The sequence below is a fragment of the Hyperolius riggenbachi genome, chromosome 1, assembly GCF_040937935.1.
Source record: "Hyperolius riggenbachi isolate aHypRig1 chromosome 1, aHypRig1.pri, whole genome shotgun sequence".
NCBI lineage: Eukaryota > Metazoa > Chordata > Amphibia > Anura > Hyperoliidae > Hyperolius > Hyperolius riggenbachi.
In genome coordinates, this window is record NC_090646.1 from 122,064,045 (window position 1) to 122,087,268 (window position 23,224).

Genomic DNA, 23,224 nt, shown 5'->3' on the forward strand with positions numbered 1-23,224 from the left:
TTACAATGAACAAACACTGACTAAATCATTCATACATAATTATTGTAAAAATGAAGCATTTTTTAATTACGTTATTATCACTGGAGTTCCTCTTTACGTTTAACGTCCAACCTGTGTAAAAGCATTGATATTGTAAAAGATAACATTGAGGGGTTTTTTTTAACTGCCATTCTTTCCTTTTTGTTCTGCAGAATGCAGTAATAGCAGCTTTGTCATCAAAAGCTTGGGATGTAGAAACTGCCACAGAATTACTCCTGAGTAACTGAGAGATGGTCGGAATCCCCGCTCGCCCCTTCCAAACAGCACGTCATCTGTTACTTTTAGGATTCTGCATCAAAGAAAAATACACAACACAAAAAGGCACTCCTGCGAGACACTGCTATTTAGACCGTTCCGGAGACTGACGGGGAGAAAAACTGCTCTGTAAATAAAGCAAATTAAACATGTAAATTAACCAAATGGTGGGGGAGGGGGGAGAGCATCCCCTTTTTTTTTTCTTTTTTTTTTTTTTTTCTTTCTAAAAAACAGAAATTTTGGAGCTGAACCAATGGGAAGATATGCATTTCTTTTACCGTGTTTCGGAGAGCGGCACAAAGTCCCTTATGTTTTTGGCGTTCTGCTTTGATCTTCTCAACTAGAGGAGAGAACCTGGCAGACTCTCTGGAGAGCTAGTCCTCCACTTTGCCATTACTGTCTACAATACTGCTAGTACCGACCATTCTTTGTGTCTGTGGACTTGCATGCATGTACAACGAATGGGTTACGTTCATTCATCAGAACCATTCATCTGTTAATATGTTTGGTACTTTGCGTTTGACCATTCTTTTTCTGGGTTGCTAGAGATGAGAAGACTATAAGTGATGTGGAATTCATGCATCAGGCCTGGGCAGCTTGATGTTTCCCAGCCATTCATAAATGGGGAGATAACAGACTGAGAAGCAGATTCCATCCTCAGATATTGGCCACCCCTCATCCCAAGGACCACATCTGGGGTGGTGATGTCAGCCATTGTGTATGGTCAGAGTAAACCCACAAATCGTGTAGGAAGAAAGGAATCTGGAACCTGCTTTTTGGATTATCCTTTTCCTGAAGATAACCTAGCAGTGGGAGTTGTCTGCTGCACCCCCCTTTCCTTCTCCCCACTCCTTTCTATCTAAAGGGGCATGCTTAGGTGGCAGAAATTGTGATTGAGATGATCAGAAGATGGCTTGATTGTGCCTGTCTTTGCCTATTGTGTGTTTCTTGTGATGGTTTTGGATATAATGAGAAGGTTTGTACTCCTGTTGCGGCAAATGGTCCATGGAAGTGTTCTGGATGGTACCAGGAATTGGGGAAAATCTCCCCAAAAGGGGTTCCATGCAGCAATAAAACCTGACCTGTTCAAACTAAACAGTCAATAAAAGAAATTAGATGTCCAGCTTTTGGTCATTTCCTCTACCGCTTAGATGAATCCTAATGGAAACTGTGTTCAGCTCCACTTCTCTGGTGTTCATATGAGGCCGGCACTTTGAGAATGGCCACCAGCAAGAAATGGAATCTGCTTCTCAGTTGGGTTCCTTCCCTCAAAGTACCCTAAAAAACCCCAGTTTCTACTAGTACACTAATATCTAGTACTTGCCACAAATTCTGACACAGGAAACTGCTGCTTGTGCTTTTAATGATGGAAGGTGCCAACAAATGAGAAAGCAAATTTCATAATTTGGATGGCAGGCACAAAGCCAAACTCCCTCGTCCACACGGCTTATAATGGCTAAAATCGTGCTGTGTAGGGGTAATGGTTGCCTCTTGTACCATAGTAAAAGCATGTTGCTCTAGCCAGGTCATTATTGGATGAAGCATCTTAGTCTTCCAGGGTGCTTACAGATGCTTGGGGACATGTGGCAGTGACACAAATAAGGCCCATGTCACATGAGCAAGTCTCTTGCGACAATTACTCCTAGTCATTGACCTCAGGCCACTATATTATAATAAATTGATAAATTAATGCAGCTTTCCTAGTTACTAGGGATTCTGTTTAATTTCTAGGCAATGTAATGTAGCAGTTGCTAAAAGCAGACGCTACCAATTAGCTTTTATTAACTATCTACAAATTGTTGCTTGAGAGCTGTAGCCTGACATTGGCCTTATGAAGGGTGGGAGTTGCTGCTGTGATCGCTTGATAATGTGCTGAGCATATGCATACCATAATTTCTGCATATTTTTTGTGCACTTGGCTATATAGACAGCTATATAGAAGCCTGTCACAATACTTACATTTTGGGTTCCAAGAAAAGCCAAACAGAAGACTGAAGCATTGGATGATTGTGTTGTGTGTATCTGTGGGGTAGTACACAGGAGTGCTTTGTCACTGCTTTAGTGACCGACTGTAAGGTGACTTTGGATGTGGCAGTAGCACAAATGGAAATTACACGTGTATTCATACCCTCAGCCTGAAGCACAACAGCACAGTGGGATTTGTGTGGTTTTTTTTGTATAATTAAGGTAAAAAAAATGGTTTTGGTGAAGCAAATCTGTTGGAGCAGAGGAGAAATTTAAGAGCAAAACCCTTCTTAATAAGTACTTGAAATATGTAATGTTTACTTTCACTTTCCTAGGAGCCTTATCACATTGTCTGTTGTGAGGACATACTACTTCCATGTATAGAGAATAGAAGATGAGCTTCTATTTGCCAGGTTTTCAAATGAGGAAGCTTCTGGGTGACAGCTGCACTGATTGTCTGCAACACAATACTTTTTTTTCTTCCAGGTTCGTTTGCCTCCAAACAGGGCATGATGTAACCATGCATAATGGCTTCTACCCGCACTAACTGTTTTGAGAAATGGCAATAAGCTGTTGGAAGAAAGTGTTGGTTTTTTTGTTTGTTTTCTCACTGTTGTAGGTTATGCTGGATGATGATTTTGCTTCCCCATAAGTTAAATTGATTTATGTCACTAATTCATAAAGAGCATAAAGTCTAGGGAGTGACAACATATATGAGGCACACTCTATATGTCTGCATTCAATATGTGAAAGTGTGCAGTAAAGTACTATATTGAACTTAAAATAAAAAGCTCTAGAAAGATGTGATCCATGTAACACCTGTAACAGTGCTTTACAGTGTATGATAAAGTGGACCTGAACTCAGAATTTCCCCTCTGCTCTAAAAATAAGCAACAGCATAATAATCTTTTAAATATAAACATTTTGTTGTTGCAGTTGATACAAATCCTGCATTAAATCTGCAATGTCTATTCCTGCTTTCCTGGAAGCAGACATAGAATTAACATCCTGTGTTTTCAAATTATCATCTCTGCTGTGGCACTGGAGGTTCCTGTGCTGACACAGCTGAAATCAAATTATACTGGTGATTAGTCACAGGTGAGGGGTAATGAAACTCTCTAGATACATACAGGGTGCGTTTCTTTGTTTTCCTTCTGTCATGTGCAAGAGTTCAGGTCCACTTTAAACAAGTCATGTCACTCTGTGGAGCTCATTCTCTAGTCCCCATTACAGATTTAGTCTATGGCTGATTGAGGGGAAGTGATTAGCTTACCGGTATGCTTTTGTGGGGATGTGGGAGGCAAGTAACCAGAGTGCAGGAAGGAAACTTATGAAAACATGGAGAGAACATAGAAACTTCACGCAGTAGTGCCTAGGCCAGATTTCATGATTTAAACCTGGGACTTCAGCGCTGCATGGCAAGCATGTAAGCCACCTTTACACCCACATTCTTTAAAGAGACTCTTTAACAAAAAAAACCAAAACCTTCGGGAGGGGGAAGCCTCAGGGTCCCAATGAGGCTTCCCCCATCCCTGTAGCTGCAGGCAGTCCAGCGCTTGCTTCCCCAAAGCGTCTGACAAGCGCTGATTTATTTACCTTGCCGGGATCCATCACAGGCGCAGTAGCGGCTCTTCCTTCGGGGAAGTGGGAAATAGCCAAACCCGATTGTATCCGCTCTACTGCGCAGGCGCAAGAGGACTCGCACCTGCGCAGTAGAGCGGATCAATTGGGTTTGGCTACTTCCGCCGTATCCCGAAGGGAGATCCGATAGTACGCCTGCGCTGGATCATGGGAGGTAAATATTTACATTAACGCACTTCGGGGGGCTGCAGCTGGACAACTGAGGGACAAGGAAGAACGGGGGAAGCCTCGTTACGATCCAGAGACTTCCCCCTCACGAGGTAAGTACCTCCCAGGGGATTTTTTTTCTTCATTACAGGTTTTCTTTAAAGAGGCACTTAAGCCAAACTTTTTTTTAAAAAATGACAGTTTGCTAAATAGATGAGGCAGATAAAAGACTTACTGCATTTTTTTTTTTCTTCTGTAGTCCTCCGTGTCCCACTAATCCTCCCTGACAGCAAGCCCTGTCGGCGCCTGACGGCGAATGACCCAGGAATGTAAATAGATAACTCTTCCCTTCACTCGCTGGGTCCTGCTGCCGCCGGCGCCGCAGCCTATACTGCGCTGTGCTAGTGCCATAACTTCAGAGACGTGCGTGCACGGGGCGAGCGCGCGTGCACGGCGCGGGGGTGCGCGTGCACGCCACGATTAGCATACAATACAAGCGTGCACTGCACAGCTTTATAAATATCTTGTCCAGCAGAGCAGTCCTTATTTAAAACTGTGCCGGACACTAAACTAAGTGTACGCGCATGCTCCAGCAATTCCTCGGGAGCAGCGCTTAGATGTCTCTACACTCGTGCACTGAAAGAGACAACTCAGTGCACCAGCCAGCGTAACTAGGAGACCGGAGACGCAGGAAGCGAAGAAGCCCTGGCTGACCCGGAAATAGTTCCGGCCAGCAGCGCCATTTTGAATAAATTAAAAATATTACTTCTGCCGGTAACAACAGAACTGAAGGCTCCGCAGCAGCGCAAAACCGGCGAAATTGCAGCAATAGAGGAAAGGAGTAAGGTAATACCCTTACATTAAAAAACTATCCTGGCTTAAGGTTCACTTTAAGGTCGTATTCACAGTGGGATGTTGCAATTTAATGTTGCAACACGTCTGCGTTAAGAGGTAACACACTGGAGGCAGTGAGTTACCACAACGCAACATTTTTAACACGACTTTAATGTGGCACTGTGACCGGCAGATAGGATTAGCATTGCAGTGCGGTAAGCTGCGTTATAAGACTATAACGCGCCACCGTAACGTTCCACTGTGAATGCGACCTAAAGGTAACTGTGAGTGAGTTATATGCTGGAGCTGCTGCAGATCTCTCTATGGTATGTTTTGGTTTTTTTTTCTTGTTTTTAGGGTCTTAAAAGCTTGTTGCACAGATTTTATACCCTAAAACTGGAAATAATCATAACGCCGGGGAGGTTAAAGGACGACTGTGAGAGGTATATGGAGGCTGTCATGTTTATTCCTTGACTGGTCATGCACATAGTGCCAATCAGTTTGTATCAGAACCTTTACAAATGTGCTTTGTAGAAAACAACCATAGTGGTATATTTTGTTTTGTGGGAAGTGGGGTGGGTTGAGCTTTTGATGAATCCAATCCCTAATGGGATTGATTTATTAAACTAAAGCGGTGCATGTGGGTCTGCTTGTGTGTAGAAGCGCTAAGCTTGCTGGTACTCATGGAGCTCAATGAGGCTGACTACTTCAAATGCCCATTCTTCAATACCTGCAGCCCTGCAGATGTCTTGCAGAGAACACACTTATGGAGGTTCTTCAACCACTTAAGTACCAGCAGTCTCTGGCTCCTTAAAGAGAACCCGAGGTGGGTTCTAAGAATCCAATTATTAGCATACAGAGGCTGGGTCTGCATATAATACCCAGCCTCTGTTGCTATACTGTTTGCCCCAGTCTCCCCCCTGCTCTCTGCTGTGCCCCCATAAATCAATCGCAAACAGTATAGCAACAGAGGCTGGGTATTATTTGCAGACCCAGCCTCTGTATTGGATTGTTAGAACCCACCTCGGGTTCTCTTTAAGGAGCCAGACTTTGTGGTACAAAAACGGGGCTCACCGACGTTGCGCCACATGCACCAGCTGCTCTCTCTGTTTGGGCCGCTTTACTGTCAATGCAGCCCTCTCGCTCTGCCGTTGCTATGACAGCAGGGTTCCGTGAGCCAGTCGGGAACCAATTTAATTGCCTTCTAACCTTGTGATCACTGTGAGCCAATGTGATTGGCCTGCAGTGATCACAGGGTCAGGAGCCAATGAAATCTGCTCCTGACCTGCTCACGGAGCTCTGCCGTCATAGCGACGGAAGTGTGGCGCGATCGGTGGGAGTGTGCGTTGCAGTAATTGAAATCTACACTATGACAGGGATAACAGGTCCCAAACAGGCCGTAGATTTCAATTAGCTATGTATGGAAGTGGTTAAATAAAAAAAAAAAAAAATGCAGACTCTAGTAATCAAATTACAGCAGTACCTGCTTGTTATAGGCGATAAGACTTTCCTATTTTGGGTAGTCCAGTTAATTATAATTAACTGATTTTGGAGTATTGATGTATAAGTGGGTTTTTTTTTTAAGTGAATTAGAGGTGTAACTTCAAAAACCACACTTGCCTAAGGAGAGGGAAGCAACTGAATCCTAATGCGGCTTCCTTGGGTCCTTTTGCTGCACATGGACCCTCCAAAGGCTTGTCAGTAATCTGGGGTCACACTCCTCTTCCAACACTAGTGTGGCAGTAATGCGCCTGAACGGTAAGCTGGAGCCGCATGTGCGACTCCAGGAAACTGTGCAGCCGTGGCTGTGTTCATGACAGAAGAGGAGCGCGGCCCTGATTAGGGTCCCCGAGCAGCAATGGCAGCCCGGAGGACAGCATGGGAAGACAGTGGAGCATCCAGATACTTCCTTCTCTTTAGGTAACTATGTAATTTTTGTAGTTATTTACACCCCAGGCTCTCCTGATAGGTAAAGCATTTCTTCGCAATGTCCAGGTGGTTTTAGTCTGTGCGCCACAGCTGCTTACATTGAAAGAAACTCTGAAGATACGACTGGATTGTTTGCAGACAAGTTGATTTTACAGTTGCCATTTATGTACAAGTGCTGCATGGGTGGGAACCATTCCCATCTCTTCCATATTTTTTTTTATTTATTCAATAGTGTGAACAGAACTGCTTCAGCCTGAGGAACTTCCACAATTCCTCTTCTGTAATAAACAGATTTTTTTTTTTAGATTTTCAATCCGTTTTTAATCTCAGTCTTGCTGTAAGACACTAAAAGGAATTTGCTTACTCATATTTTGGCCTTTCTGAGTTACGCCAAATGCACACTAAAAACAAGTGACTATTGTACCAGAATGTATGTTCCTTACCTTCATATTTTGTAGGTCAGTGCCATTTGCAGTAGCCCAAAAATCTGTTTTTAAAGGAAACATTAAGCTATCAGACTATTGGAGTAATTTGCATACCTGTGGTACATTCCACACCATTCGACAGAGGTTTGGTATGTTTGGAATAGTCCAACAAATAAAGTTTAAAAAAAGAAAATTTCTAAAATATAAATTTGTGTGATTTTTATGACTTTGGGGCAGTAATGGAAAAATGTCAATACTAGTATGTTTAATTATTTTGTAGGTTGAATTAAAATCAAGCAGTAATGTCGTGTGTGGATTGGGTAGTTTGCTCAGTGAGACTATGTCACTAAAGCGTCTATCAATAATAATCCATACATTTGTATAGCGCTTTTCTCCTGTCTGACTCAAATCGTTCGAGCTGCAGCCACTGGGACGTGCTCAAGAGGCCACCCTGCAGTGTTTTAGGGAGTCTTGCCTTGAACTTGAACTCCTTACTGAATAGCTACTGACCCTAGCCAGGATTAGAAACCTGCTCTCCCACGTCAAAGGCAGAGCCGTTAACCAGTACACTATCCAGCTACCAAAACACCACAACCTTAAAGAGGAACATTGCCAAAAGCTAGTAGTAGAGGAAAAAAAATCAATCAATATATATTGCAAGGTGAGTTAAAAAATAGAAGGCCAAGAAATCATTGATACTAGCCATATAATATGTTCATGTTGTTTAGTCAGAATCAGATTTATTTCGCCAAGTGCAGCAGTTGCCAGACTTGGAATTGTTTGTGGTACACATCGGCATAGAGCATAGTACAAAGCGGCAAAACCATAGTAGTGCAACTCATGCAATGACAAACAGACAAAGACATTAAAACAGCTTAGTGCAAAAAAAAAAAAAGTGCAGACAAAAGAATTTAAGGTATTGTAGTGCAAAACTATGTGCGGAACCTCGGAAAAAGTACATATTTATTTAGGCCTGGGTCACAGATGTGCTATTTAGTTTTCCTATGTGTGTGACTTGAGTTCAGAAGGCACACTGCTTGGGGGGAAAAGGAGTTCCTGTGCCTGGAGGTTTTGGTGGAGATAGCCCTGTAAAGATGGTCTGAGCGCATGCGGTTGAAGAAGCGGCTGCCGGGATGGTGCGGGTCATTCGTGATCCTGTATGCCCTTGTTTTCAATCTGGATGCGTGGAGGAGGTCCAGAGGTGGCAGGGGTGACCCAATGATTCTTTCCGCTGCCTTGATTACTCTTTGTAGTCTGTACCTGTCGCTCGTGGTGGCTCCACCATACCACACGATGATAGATGAGCACAGGATTGACTCGATGGTGGCAGTGTAGAAGCTTGATAACAGTTCCTGCGGCATACCAAACTTCCTGAGTTGTCTTAGGAAGAACAGCCGTTGCTGCGCCGCCTTTTGGCATTTAGTGGTGTTTTCACTCCATCTCAAGTCGTTGGTGATGGTAGTGCCCAGAAATCAAACACTTGATACTCTGGTGACTTCAGTGCCTTCGATGAATACCGGGCTGAGTGGGGAGGGGCATTTCCTGAAGTCGATAACCAACTCAACTGTCTTTGCAGCGTTTAGGACAAGCATGTTGTCCTTACACCAGTTGCAGATTCGCTCCATCTCACTGCGGTAGGTGCGTTCGTCCTCTTCACTGATGAGATCAAGGATGGTGGTGTTGTCCGCAAATTTAATTACCTTAACGCAGTCAGCGGTTGAGGTGCATCTGTTTGTATACAGGGAAAACAGGATCGGAGACAGTACACAGCCTTGGGGGGCGCCAGTATTTGTGGTCCTCATTTGGGAGAGGCAGCTGCCAAGTTTGACCTGTTGCGTCCTGTTTGTAAGGAAGTCCTTGATCCAGGTGCAGAGATTTCCGTCAAGCCCAAGTTGCGCTAAGTTGTTATACAGGATTTTCGGGCAGATCGTATTGAAAGCAGAGCTAAAATCCAGATAGAGGATCCTGGCGTAGGTGTTGGATCTGTCCAGATGTTCCATAATGTATGCCAGACTGATGTTAATGGCATCCTCAGTAATCCTGCAGGATATCATCCATAGGACTTTATTACACCCCCCCCCCCCCCCGATTGCCTGCTGGATACATTACCACGCCGGGATCCCGCGATAGGCGCAGCCTCCCTGCTCAGCTCCAGTGTTCACTATGGGGAGGATCGTATTTGATGGCTTGAGGTCACAGACGTCATGCGCAGTCCCGATTCTCCCCATAGTGAGGACCGGAGCTGAGTGGGGGCTCCTGGATCCTGGCATGGTAATGTATCCAGCGGGCAATCAGGGGGTGCTGGCAGAGACAATACTAGCTAGTATCTAAATGACATACATAAATAAATAAATTTGGGCGATCCCCGATGCGCAGCAAAACCTCTGCAGCGGCATGCGCGACAGTGTCTGACATACCGCTAAATTAAGCGATGTGATTTTGTATTAGCATAATCACTAGCGGTTAAAAAGCGTTTGCATTGTGAACCAGCCCTTACTGCTGGCAGACAAGGAGGTTCACAGACCAGAAACTGTCAGGGCCATGGGTCGGTTAGCACATCCTACCTAATAAAAGGCAAGTGTCCCTGCGTCCCAGGTCCGTATGTCAGTGCTTTTTTGTTCTATGCATGTGCAGGGATGCAGAGACACTGCCGAGAGCTGGGGGAATGACGCGAAGCAGAGGAGGACGGGTCCAGAAGAAGGTTGGGCCTGTGTGCGGGTAATTAAAGGGGGAGAGAGAGAGGCGGGGGGGGGAGGAATAGGCCACAGCCAAGCGCCTGTTTTTAAACGAATGAATAAAATGTTGGCTCTTGAGAAGTCTGGTGTGCTAACCGATGCATGGACTTGTCACGATTTGAGAAAAGGCTAAGATTTTTCATGGGAAAGGGGCTACCGTCTACTGAGTAGGATGGAAATCAATCCTGGGTTAAAGAGAACCCGAGGTGGGTTTGAAGAATGTTATCTGCATACAGAGGCTGGATCTGCCTATACAGCCCAGCCTCTGTTGCTATCCCAAACCCCCCTAAGGTCCCCCTGCACTCTGCAATTCCTCATAAACCACAGCCAAGCTGCTGACAAACAGCTTGTCAGAGCTGGCTGTGTTTTTCCTGGACCAAACATGGCGGCATACACATGGGTATTGGCTCCGCCCCCGAACCTGATAGGACAGATCACCTATAAGATTTCCGCTCCGCCCCCCTCCAGCCATTCTTTTTTCTGTCCTCGAATGGACAGCTTGCCTATATTGTATTTCCAGTTATTTATTTATTTATTTATTTTTTTTTCCCTTTTTATTACAGGTGCTTACTTGTTTTTCCTTGTGCCCAGCGGGTTCAGCCTCTCCCGCTGTTGAGGACGTCTGTACCCTTAAACAGGGTTTAATGTCATCCTCATTATGTGCCTCAGCGTGTCTGGAGGGCGGCTTGCCCTGCGCTGTAATGGCGCCGCCAGATCTCGCCGCCTCCCTCCCTCCATCCCTCCATGCGCAGGCCGTGACGTCAGATCTCGCGAGATGCGAGATTTGGCGTGGAAGGTTCCTGATTGGCTGGGCACCCGGATATGGGCGTACAGGAAGCCGCAGAGCGATGGCTGCGCGCTGTTCCTGGCGTCCTGGTGGGAGAAGCTGTGTATGTTTGCTCCTGGATGCGGAGCCTTGCCAAAGCCTTGCTGGAACCTTGCGGAGGTCTGCTGAAGCAGTGCTGCTGATCCGGATTGCGGAATCCTCTTGCCATACACCACTGTGGGTCAGGCTGTTCGTTCTTGGGGGCTTGAATCTTCTGGAGAAGGTATGAAGTCGTCTGCCATATTCAGTAAAATGTCGTTACCTGCAATATGTGAAGGTTGGCTAATTATTGTTCAATCCTTCTCTTAAACAGAGATATGGATCCTAGAGAACATGTGGAGGAGGTGGTCATTAACAGGTATAGACTACTAAATGTAGTCTTTCTGTTATGCACATGGTGTCATTATATATATATATATTTCCTGGCACAGGGTTCCCATGGGATGTTCAATAAAAGAGTGCAATTCCCCTTTTTTTCTTAAAACAAGTAAAAAGGGAAGTGATTGAAGCATATTGTATATGTTATATTATCTTGCAGTTCGAGGGAAGGAGGAAGTGGCCGGGCAGTATCTAAGCACCGATCCCCATCTAAGGCCCGGCGGACCAGGTCAAAGTCAAGGGACAGAAGCAAGAGCCGTCGTTCCCGGAATAGATCGACCAAGAGAAACAAGTCCTCCAGAGATCGTAGATCCAGATCCCGAAGTAGGAGCAGGAGACATCGGAAGGAGTCCTCAAGGAGGCGGGACTACCGCTCCAGATCAAGATCAAGGGACAGGCGTTCCAGAGACAATAGAAGGAGGCGATCTCCAAGTAGGGATCGTTATTCTTATAGAGACAGAGGACGTTATGATTATAGGTCCCCTAAGAGGTCCCGTAGGGATTGGGACATTTCGCCTCAGTCTGAGGCCATTGAGCCATTTCAGAGGCCCATACAAAATCAGTGTTGGTCTTGTTCACAGCCAGCTATGCCAGATAAGAGGGTATGTGAGGCCTGTTTTGCGGAGCTTGGGAGAGAGAGAGACTCTGATAACCAGCAGGTAATGGCCCTTATTCAGCAAGCGGTTAGAGACACCTTCCAGAGTATGGCACCTCTGCAACCTGCAGTGGCAGCGGTCCCTCAGGCACCATTGGAGGATTCCCTCCCTCAGGAGGATTCGCCGCAAGGAGGCTTCAGTTTCGCGCTGGTGCCAGCATTTCTAGCAGCCATTAAATCAGCTATTGACTGGCAGGAGGAAGAGGGTTCAGCTCATGAGCCAGATAGATACTATCCTCACCTCGACCAACAACCAGAGGCGTTCCCATTCATGAAGGTCATTAGGGAAGTGATCTTGAAGGAATGGAGTAAAGTGGAGCAAAAGGCCTCTCTTAACAACAGATTCTCAAAGCTTTACCCTCTAAAGCAGGAGGATGCTAAGCTACTGGATACTGCACCGGCTGTGGACGCTTCAGTCATCAGATTGGCCAAGCACGTGACGCTCCCCATGGAAAATGCGATAGCCTTTAAGGAACCTTCCGATAGAAAGATTGACACAGACGTCAAGAAGGCCTTCTGAACTCGGGCGCAGACAAGCAGGAGATAATAAAAGCTTTGGAAGAGCTAAAACTAACCGGGGACTTTATGGGAGAGGCAGCGATTGACGTTATCAGGTCAGCCGCCAGGTCAATGCTGCACAGTGTCACGGCCAGAAGAGCTCTCTGGTTGAAACCTTGGTCCGCCGACGCGGCATCCAAAGCAAATTGGTGTAAGATTCCCTTCGATGGGTCCTATCTATTTGGCCCTCAGATGGATGATGCAATTTCAAAGGTGACTGGGGGAAAGTCTGGTCTGATCCCACGAGATCGAAAGCAGAGGCCATTTAGGCAGCAGACGTCTAGAAGAAACCCCAGTACCAGGTTTCAGCAGTCAAGATTGTACAGACCGAGCCGACAGTTCAATAGAAATTGGAAGGGGACCCAGGCCTCCTTTACTAAGGGTTGGAAGAACAAGGCCTCATCCGATCCCCAGCAGAGTCAAAAGCGTTTTTGATGGGACGTCCACTCAGGATTCCCAGGTGGGGGCCAGGCTGCACCGTTTCTGGGAATCTTGGGTGGAAATAATCAAAGATCCCTGGGTGGTGAACACGCTGAAAGTGGGACATTCTTGGAGGTTCAAGAGGAGGCCTCCACGGTTCAAGTTCACACCCACGAAGATCCCACAAGACAAGGAGAGGTATCTAGCTCTAAGGGATTTTGTGCAGACGCTACTCAGACAAGAAGCGATCATTCCCATCCCAGTCGAGGAAAGGCATGTAGGAATCTTTTCACCACTATTCTTGGTAAGAAAATCCTCAGGAGGATGGAGGCCGGTCCTCGACTTGAAGTTTCTAAACAAACACATAAGTATAAAGCACTTCAAAATGGAATCCTTGCAGTCAATAACCTCCATGATAGCTGTGGGCGACTGGATGACAACGGTGGATTTGTCAGACGCCTACTTACATATTCCCATCAAGAGCGAATTTCAGAAGTTTCTCAGGTTTGCAGTAGAAGGAAGATGCTATCAATTTCGATGCCTGCCATTTGGCCTGTCTACAGCCCCAAGGACCTTCACCAAGATCCTGCTTCCGGTAGTGGCGTATCTAAGAGTTCAGGGACTGAGGATTTATCATTACCTGGACGACATCCTGCTGCTCCATCAAGATTACCAGGGCTTGCTGCAGCATCAAAGGACCTTGCTCAGTCTGCTGCAACAGCTCGGTTGGTTGGTCAACTTCGACAAGAGTCAGCTATCCCCGGCTCGGGACTTAATATTTCTGGGGGCAAGGTTTTCGGACAATACAGAACCAGATCTCCCTACCAGATCAGAAGGTAGAAGCAATACAGAAGAGAGTTCAGAGATCTCTGCGAGTCGCAAGTTTGTCGGCGAGAGACTGTCTAAGCCTGCTGGGTTCTCTGTCATCTGCAATACCGATGGTGAAGTGGGCTCACTGGTTTCTCAGGAAGTTCCAATTCTTTTTCCTCCTTCACTGGAACAGGAGGAGCCTGAGTCAGAGGTTCTACCTTCCTCTGGATGTGAAAAGTTCTCTTCTCTGGTGGACCAGGGAGCAGAATTTGAGGAATTGCCGGCAGATTCAGCCAGATCCCCCAGTGGTGATCACGACCGATGCCAGTATCAGAGGATGGGGGGCCCATTGCAGGGATGTGCAAGTTCAGGACCGGTGGAGAACGATACAGGAAGGTGTACCCTCCAATCTCCTGGAGTTAAGAGCGGCCTTCATGGCTTTGAAGGCTCTTCAGCACATGATCCACGGGAAGTCAGTGTTGATGAGAATAGACAATGTAACTGCAGTGGCCTATATCAGAAGACAGGGGGGTACTCGGAGCAGGTCTCTCCTTCAAGAAACCGCACATCTCATGTCCTGGGCAATAAAGAACTTGGCAGACCTAACGGCAATCTATTTACCAGGGGAGCAGAATACCTTGGCGGATCATCTGAGCAGGGAATTTGTGGATCCCCACGAGTGGTCCTTAGACAAGGAGGTCTTCTTGAAAATCACCAAGAGGTGGGGGCTTCCACAGGTAGACCTATGGGCATCCCCAAGGAACAAGAAGGTTCAGAAGTTTTTCTCCCGGTATCATCACCCCTCGGCGGCAGGAGTGGACTGTCTGGTCCAGAAGTGGGACTTCGATCTGGGATATGCTTTCCCTCCGTTCCCTCTGATTGCGAGATTCCTGCAAAAGCTGTGCAGAGAGTCATGCACGATCATCGCTATACTTCCCTTCTGGCCCCGAAGACCTTGGTTTGCCCTAGCAACATTTCTAAGTGTGGAGGATCCAATCAGGTTGCCGATGAGTCACAAACTCCTGTCCCAGGGGAGCATCCTTCATCCGAGAGTCAAGGAGCTGGATTTAGCGGCCTGGAGGTTGAAAGGAAGAGGTATGAGAACATCGGATGTTCTAGACAGGTGATAGACTCTTCTAAAAGCAAGAAAACCTTCCACAAATTCCACATACTACCGGATATGGGAAAGATTTGTGAATTACGCTTTGGAAGGAGGATTCGATAGTATGAAGCCGGAGGTCCAGAACATCCTTGACTTCTTACAAACGGGAGTTGATAAGGGCCTTAGTGTTGCAGCCATAAAGGTTCAGGTGTCAGCCTTATCAGCATTGACAGGTCATCGATGGGCCGCTCACTCTATAGTGATGCAGTTTATCCAGGCACTTCTTAAAATGCGTCCTCCCAGGAAGCCTTTCTTTCCGAAATGGGACCTGTCTTTGGTACTGGAGGTCTTGTCCTCTCCTCCATTCTTTCCTCTGCAGTCCTTGTCATTAGAAGATCTGACGATGAGAACAGTCTTCCTAACAGCAATGGCCTCGGGAAAAAGAGTGTCAGATCTCCAAGCCCTGGGATGCTCTGGCAACCTTTTGGAGTTCTTCCCAGACAGGGTTGTGATTAGACCAGTGCTGCAGTTTGTTCCGAAGGTTGCCTCTGCGTTCCACATAAATCAGGAGCTTTCTTTACCCACTCTTCTGGCAGATGAGAGTTATCATCCTTTAGACGTGGGGCAGTCCATTAGACTGTATCTGGAAGCTACAGCTCTGTTCAGGTCCTCAGAATATCTGTTTATCAATTTCAGAGGCCCCAGGAAGGGAATGCCAGTAACCTCTAGAACTATTGCTTCATGGCTGGTAAAGACCATACAGAAGGCTTATATTCTTAAGAAATTACCTGTACCTACTGAAGTTCGGGCTCATTCAACCAGGGGCATGGCGGCTTCCTGGGCCTGTTTTTCTAAAGTCTCTGTAGAGTCTATTTGTAGAGCAGCAGGGTGGTCTTCCGTTAATACTTTTTTGAGACATTACCATGTTGACCCTGCTTCCTTGTCATCTGTTGATTTTGGGAGAGCTGTCTTGTCTGTATAAATAAAGTGTTAATCTTTTTGCAACAGTTCCCTCCCTCAAGCGTGATTTGTTATATCCCATGTGTATGCCGCCATGTTTGGTCCAGGAAATCGGAAAATTGACACTTACCTTCCGTAATTTTCCTTTCCTGGATCAAACGATGGCGGCATACGAATCCCTCCATGTTGTCCATTCGAGGCCTGATTTTCACCAGAATGGCTGGAGGGGGGCGGAGCGGAAATCTTATAGGTGATCTGTCCTATCAGGTTCGGGGGCGGAGCCAATACCCATGTGTATGCCGCCATCGTTTGATCCAGGAAAGGAAAATTACGGAAGGTAAGTATCAATTTTCCGATATCTCTATAGTGTCAGTCTGCTGCTCTCCCCGCCTCCTGCAGAACTCCAGTTCCCGCCTGCATCCCTTCCCTCCCTGCTGATTGGAGGGAAGGGACGGGGGCAGGGACCGGAGCTATGCAGGAGGCGGGGGAGCAGCTGAGACTGACACTACAGATGTAAACACAGCCTCACAGCACGGCTGTGATTTATGAGGGATTGCAAAGTGCAGGGGGACCTTAGTGGGGTTTGGGATAGCAACAGAGGCTGGGCTGTATAGGCAGATCCAGCCTCTGTATGCAGATAACATTCTTTAAACACACCTCGGGTTCTCTTTAAAGCTCCTATTTTCAGAATCAGATTTATTTGCCAAGCATGACTGGGTTGTTCCCATTAATGTTTTTTTTTTTTTTTTTTTTGCAACAGAGCATAAGACAACCCCCTAAAAAAAAAAGTTATGGCGGCAGTATATTTGAAAACAAACCGATAACAGAAACTATAAACAATTATAGTGTGACTAGTAGACCTAAGCCCGTTTCAAAACAGGCTCTAGGTTTGTGTTGAATCCCCTCCACTCCCCTTTCTTCCCTCTCACTCTCCCCGTGAACGCCGCAGTCACCACTCATGCGCCTGCCCGTCCTCCCTTAGCTCTCCTCAGTCTCTGCGTCCCTCCTGCACATGCGCAGTAGCACAAAACACGGGACACACACAAACAGGAAGTGCAGGGCTGGGACGCAGAGACAGTTAGGTTTTATTATAGAGGATGGCGTAAAAACAGAATTTTATTTAAGTATACATTTCCAAAAAGCCAGTTATTTTGTACTAATGACTTAGCCCGTTTAAAACCGGCCTAGGTATGTCACTACTGCCGCGTGCATGCTCGCACATGACGCCCGCCGCGCGAACACACGCCTGCACCCTTCTGGTCCCGTCCTCCGGCTCTCTGCACCGTCGGCAGTGTCTCTGCCTCTTGTCCCTGCACATGCACAGTGCTAAAAAGCACTGACACGGACAAATACGAACGCAGAGACACTTGCCAATGATATAGCACTGAACAGGTCACATGACTGGTTCACATGACAGCCTTTCTAAGAGGCGGGTCACTTACTGTATGTCATAATGAGCATGCACTTCACCTTGGACCTCACTAGATATTACAATCTTGCAAACATTTTGGGTGTGCATACAAATTACATGGAGCTGCAGCTTGAAACTGAGCTAAACAAGTTTGACAGCTGGGATTGTCTTGCATAGGACTAAGTTACATGCAGACTGAGAACATGTACAATGCATCGAACCTCTCTGCTCCACAAAATACTGGATTGTTTGAAGGCTGCAAAGAAATAGTTTCATCTGTACTGTAAGTAATTTGTAATATTGCATTGTAAGATGGCACAAGTAGGTGAAATCCGCTGCACCCTGGATACTAGGATGGTGCTGGAACAAGGCGACTTTGACCCAAGTAGATTGTAAGATGGCAGGTGTACTGTACGTGTGCATGTATGTATGTATGTATGCTGTATAGGCTAAAACTTTATACACCCGTGCAACGTTTGAACGTCAAGGTGGCTGATGGATAAGGAGTTTGTACAGTGGCGCCTATCCTCATTCATAGGTGGTTGATACACCTTGGCAAATCGGCTCGGTCGAGGACATGGTTCTTGAGGTGCGTTGCTTCATTTGCCCTCCTCCACCTTTATAGAGACAGAATGTGTCACAAGTCTATAGGCTAGCAATGTGTAGTGATGTTACCTACAAGTACGTAGCTACTTGTAATAGAAATTTAAGTTGGATAGTGCTGCCCGTGGCAGAGGGGGGTTAACTTGCCTTTGTTGCTACCTGTGGTCAATGCATTCCACGTTACTCCACTACTTCCTTCATCGAAGGAGGAAAGGGTGGTATTAGGTGGCCAGCGGCATAGGTAAGTTAACCCCCCCCCCTTTCCCCCGCCGCAGACAGGGCCATCTAATTTAAATGTTCAATTATGAATACTCGTAGCTGACATCACTAGCGACGTCTGTACAAAACTTGTCCGGAACTGTTGCCCGGGGGATCGAGTCCTGACCCCTGCTTGGGTGACATTCGTACGCACGTACCTAGCTTTAGTTTGCCACCTGTGCCTATCACTCGCAGGTGCATTTTGAGGATCAGCTCAAATAGTTGGTTAAAAGGGGAATTTGATGAGGGTACCTGACACTAACTTCCCTTAAACCTCCCTGGCGGTAAGACCGAGCTGAGCTTGGGCTCAGCCGCCGCGGAGGATTTCTCAGGCCGTGGTGGGCCGATTTGCACAATTTTTTTTTGTTTGTTACACGCAGCTAGCACTTTGCTAGCTGCGTGTACTACACGATCGCCGCCACCTGCCGCACCGCCCCAACTCAGACTAAAGTCCGATTGGATTAGCTGCATACTTGTTTCAGGTCTGTGATTCAGCCACTACAGCAGCCAGAGATCAGTAGGGCTGCCAGGCAACTGGTATTGTTTCAAAGGAAAAATCCATATCCCTCGCAGTTTAGGTTCCCTTTAACTGCACTGTGCAGAAGAATAATTCAACTCAAAAGTAACCTGACCTGTGAGGGATATGGAGGCTGCTATATTTATTTCCTTTTAACCTCCTTGGCGAAAAATAATCAGCCTTGGGGGTAGAAGTCAGGATGTATGGGGAGACAGTGCAGCGTGTTGGTGTTTCTACTCACCTCCGCCGGGATTCCAATGCTGGCAGCCATTCTCCTTCCTGTCCTTGAAGGCTCTCGATCCCTCTGATGTGATTGCTGTTTGTCCTCATGAGGACAGATGGCAATCTCACTTTAGGGTTGCAGTGCCACCTGGAGGACTGGCTGCGAATTGCAGCACTGGATCCTAGGGAGTTGAGTCTGGAGGGGCTGCTGCATGATTTTTTATTTTTTTTTCTGCTTTTAGGGTCTAAAACAGGCATAGACAAACTTGGCCCTCCAACTGTTAAGGAACTACAAGTCCCACAATGCATTGCAGGAGTCTGACAGCCACAGTCATGACTCATAAAGGCAAATGCATTGTGGGACTTGTAGTTCCGTAACAGCTGAAGGGCTGAGTTTGCCCATGCCTGGTCTAAAAGCATGTGAAAAAAAATTTGTACCGCTTTTAGACCCAAAAAATCCAGAAATGATCATACTGCCAGGGAAGTTAAACAATACCGGTTGCCTAGCATCCAATCGATCTTTCCGGCTTCAGAAGTGTCAAACACTTGAAACCAGCATGTGGCTAATCTTGTCAGTTTTTTTTTCCCATCATACTTTGCCATCTTAGGACTTGTTTTCACCAGGTGTGATTCTGCCCGATTTCAGGCACACAAATCCGGAATTGCAGCCTATCGAAATTAAAAGGCTCCTTCGGAATTCACATGCGAGAAAAAGAACTGAAGCATTGCTTCAGAGTTCCGGAAAACGCATCTGAATCCTATATCTGTGCATGGCATAGCAGCACTGCACAGGTGCCGACATCTCAGAGATGGATGCCCAGCACTAGTGGAATCCCAATCCTTAATGGGGTGCTGTGGAGGTTTTAAAAAATAAATAAAAAAAATGGACACTTCTATTGGCCCCCTGCAGCTGTCATGTCCCGCGCCGTCTTCCTACAATCTTCTGTTCCTCGCCACCGCCACTGGTCTATTATTTGTCTAAATGGACAAATAGTGCTGGCTCCCGCCCGTGTCATCGAGAGTTTACTGTGCAGGCGCAGTACGAAAATCCCTGATGCACGCAGGCTATGGCCGCGCAGCCGCAGTTGATTCAGATGCCGAATAAGACTGGGAACGGCGGATCGTAGAGGACGGTGCAGGACATGACCGCTGCAGGGGGCTGATAGAAGCTCCAGGTAAGTGTCTTTTTTTTTTTTTTTTTTTATAACCCTTACAGAACCCCTTTAACAGTATGTCTGACTTTGAGATGCACATTGTTTGTAGTTGATGCAGGATTATGCAAATTATACATGCAGCTTGAAAATGGACCAATCAAATTCTACCTCAGCAAGTTTCGATTGGTACATTTTCAAGGTGCATACAGAATGATCACTACTTTAGTAAATTCAGTGAAAAGTATGGATGTCTTAAAGTGAACCTGAAGTTACCTAAAAGCTAAAAATTAGATGCCTACCTCAGAAGAGGGAAGCCTCTGGACAGTCCAGACACTTCTGAGATTCTCTTGACCCATAAACTCTGCCCCCCCAACCCTTCCATCATTCTAGCGCTGGGTCCCTCTAAACAGAATTGTAGAATGTTTCTCGTGGCTGTGCTATCATCCTTGCAGGAACGTGGCCGTATTGCATGAGTATGCACTAAGCATGCCCAGCAGATTGAGGCCTCATTTTACTGGGCATGCATGGCTGGTACTTGCAGCATGGAAACGCATCTAGTAGTTGTGCAGGCGCAGTACTGTCTTGCTCGTACATGGATGGGAGCATAGCCATGAACAGTAAGAGGGTTTTGGACAGCAGCAGTGAGGTGAAAGGATCTTGAAAGCCTCTGGAACATTCACATGCTTCCCACTACTTCAGGCAGAGCCGGGACAAGGTCCTTCAGCACCGAAGGCTGAGACACCAAAATGCACCCCTCCACCCCAGCCGTCACGCACTGATTGCTATGAGACTAAGAGGTGCCCCAGGGCCCCCAATCCCCCCCAACACCTTAGAATCTAGTTATCTGGCTTCCATATATCTCCTTTTCTTATTTCTCTTTGCTTCAAACACAATAGAGGAATGATACCACAGTGAGTTGTGCGCCCCCTTCTACACGGTGCCCTGAGGCTGGAGCTTCTCTCGCCTGTGCCTCGGCCTTGCCCTGACTTTTTTTTTTTAAATCACAGGTAAATCATAGGACAACTGTAAGCTATAAAAAAAAAAAAACTTTAACTTACCTGGGGCTTCAACCACCCCCCTGCAGACGTCCTATGCCCGCCCCAGGACAAGACTATTTTCCAGTCCCCCGCTGTGGCCCACTTCCATTTTCTGCAACTAAGCACTGCACTAGCTGCACTCCAATCCGGCGCAGTACGCTCCCAGCGACAAGATGCGCACGGCCAGGGCCATGCAGGGACAGTGACCTGCGACAATTTGTTGCGGAAAACGGAAGTAGTGTTGGGCGAACAGTGTTCGCCACTGTTCGGGTTCTGCAGAACATCACCCTGTTCGGGTGATGTTCGAGTTCGGGTTCGCCCGAACTGCTGAATGCCCGGCCGAACAGGGCCCCTGTTCGGCCGACGCGTACCCGTGACGCGTACCCTCGTATGCAGAGGACGTGAGGTCAGAGAAAGGGCGGAAGTACCACAAGGGTACTACCGCTGAACCGCCCGCTGCCCGGCCTCCCTCAACGCGTCCTACTCCGACTCCTCCTCCTCAGTCACTTCATAGTGCCAGCCAGCCACTGCAGCAGCCAGCCACCACCACCGGTACTATTTTACTTTTGTCAAACTTTTGTATGGGGAAGCGGGCAGAGGGGGGAGTGCTAGCGGAGGGGGGTGGGGGGAATTTCCCCCCCCCCCCGCGATCGGGGCATGCCCCCCTTATGCCTGCGACCCCATAGGGCCCCCAAAAGCGGGATGTTCGGGGAGTTCGGCCCGAACATGCCGAACATCGCGGCCATGTTCGGCGAACGTTCCCGAACCCGAACATCCAGGTGTTCGCCCAACACTAAACGGAAGTGAGCCACGGCGGGTGACTGGAGGATAGTTTTGTCCTGGGGTGGGCACAGGGTGTCTGCAGAGGGCTGGTAAAAGGCCCAAGGAAGTTGTTGTTTTTTTTAAATAGCTTACAGTTATCCTTTAAGTCTTGATGCTTGTGCCAGGTAAGGGTTGAAACATTCTGAGAATCATTGGTTAAATTATTATTCAGAATTTTGGCTGTCAAAAAGGACACATTGTTGACAATAACAGATTTTATTTTTAGGTTTTGTTTCTGCCTGTACTTTATTTGGGAAAGTAAATTGAAATTTTGCCTTAGTCGGGGAAAAAGTCATATTAATACAAAATAAGTGATTTCCATATTAGTTTGCAGCCCACTGGGCCAAAGCATGAAAAAGAGTACATGTTTATGCAATGATGCACTCTAAAGTACCGCCTGCTCAGTTGCTTGAATAATCAAACATGATTGCCTGCACAGAGCAGGTAGCATAGCAACTCATAGTAATCTGCGATAACCCACCCAAGAAGCACTTGCAGTCAGAGATCAGGGATACACAAATTAAGCTCACTGGATGTGAGCTGCATTTGTGTATGTCAGATCTCATTGAATTCCTTGTGACCCATAATCAGCCACTGTGCAATATATGCAACCTGGGAGATCTGGACAAGTCCCAATATGCAGTGTGTAGTAGCAGATATAATCAAGAGTCAAACTTTCCAGCACGATATGTGCTTCAGTGGCACACCGTCAGCTAGTCTTACCACCTCCTGCAGCAAGGAAGAGAAGATAATTCTTAACCACTTTGCATCCAGACCTTGTTTTCCCCTTATTGACCAGAGCAGTTTTGACACTTTAGCGGTGTCCCTTTTTAATCAGCCATAACTTTATCATTACTCATGACACCTAACTGATCTAGGTATCGGTTTTTTCAGGACAAACTAGACTTTCATTGGTGGGTATTTTATCCCTAGACCAAAAAAGTTTTCTATGCATTTTAATGGGAAAGAGAGGGGGAAAATGAAAAAAATGCATTTTTTCTCAGTTTTTATCAATTCCAGTTTAAAAATAAAAAGTACCACAGGAGATAAAAACATGTCACTAGTATTATGTCTCCCAGTAGTGAAAGCAAAATGTGTCCCAAGTATCAGACCCCCTCCTTATAGCCAGATGTGTCCCCAATATCAGTCCCCCCAGTATAGCCCAATGTGTCCTCTGTGTTTGCCACCTCCCAGCATAGATAGATGTATCCCCAGGATTGCTGCCCCTCATGTGTCCATATGTGTCCCCAGGAATAGTGGTCCCCCATTATAGCCAGATGCGCCCTCAGGATTTGCAGGTGCACCCAGGATTAGGCCCCCCCACCATTATAGCCAGATCTGCCCCCAGTATAAAATTCTACATTTGAAAAAAAAAATGTGGCCCCTCATACTTTATCTCCCCCCCCAGCTGCACATTTTACCCCCCACCAGGGGTCCACACACCCCCATATGACCCAGCCAGATGCCCCCCCCCCCCCAGGCAGCCCCCTCGGTGGCCAGATCGCTATAAAAAATGATAAG

At 46.8% G+C, this 23,224-nt stretch overlaps 1 protein-coding gene across 2 annotated transcripts in view; it reads left to right on the top strand.

Moving 5' to 3' along the window:
* The window catches only part of UBE2K (ubiquitin conjugating enzyme E2 K), a 67,441-nt gene extending 59,998 nt beyond the window's left edge, over nucleotides 1-7,443 (top strand). For both annotated transcript variants that reach the window (XM_068278466.1, XM_068278467.1), the window contains one exon: nucleotides 192-7,443. In XM_068278466.1, coding sequence (XP_068134567.1) covers nucleotides 192-266 — 75 coding nt within the window. In that variant the 3' untranslated portion in view covers nucleotides 267-7,443. The remainder of the gene's footprint in view (nucleotides 1-191) is intronic.
* Nucleotides 7,444-23,224: the final 15,781 nt, after the last annotated feature.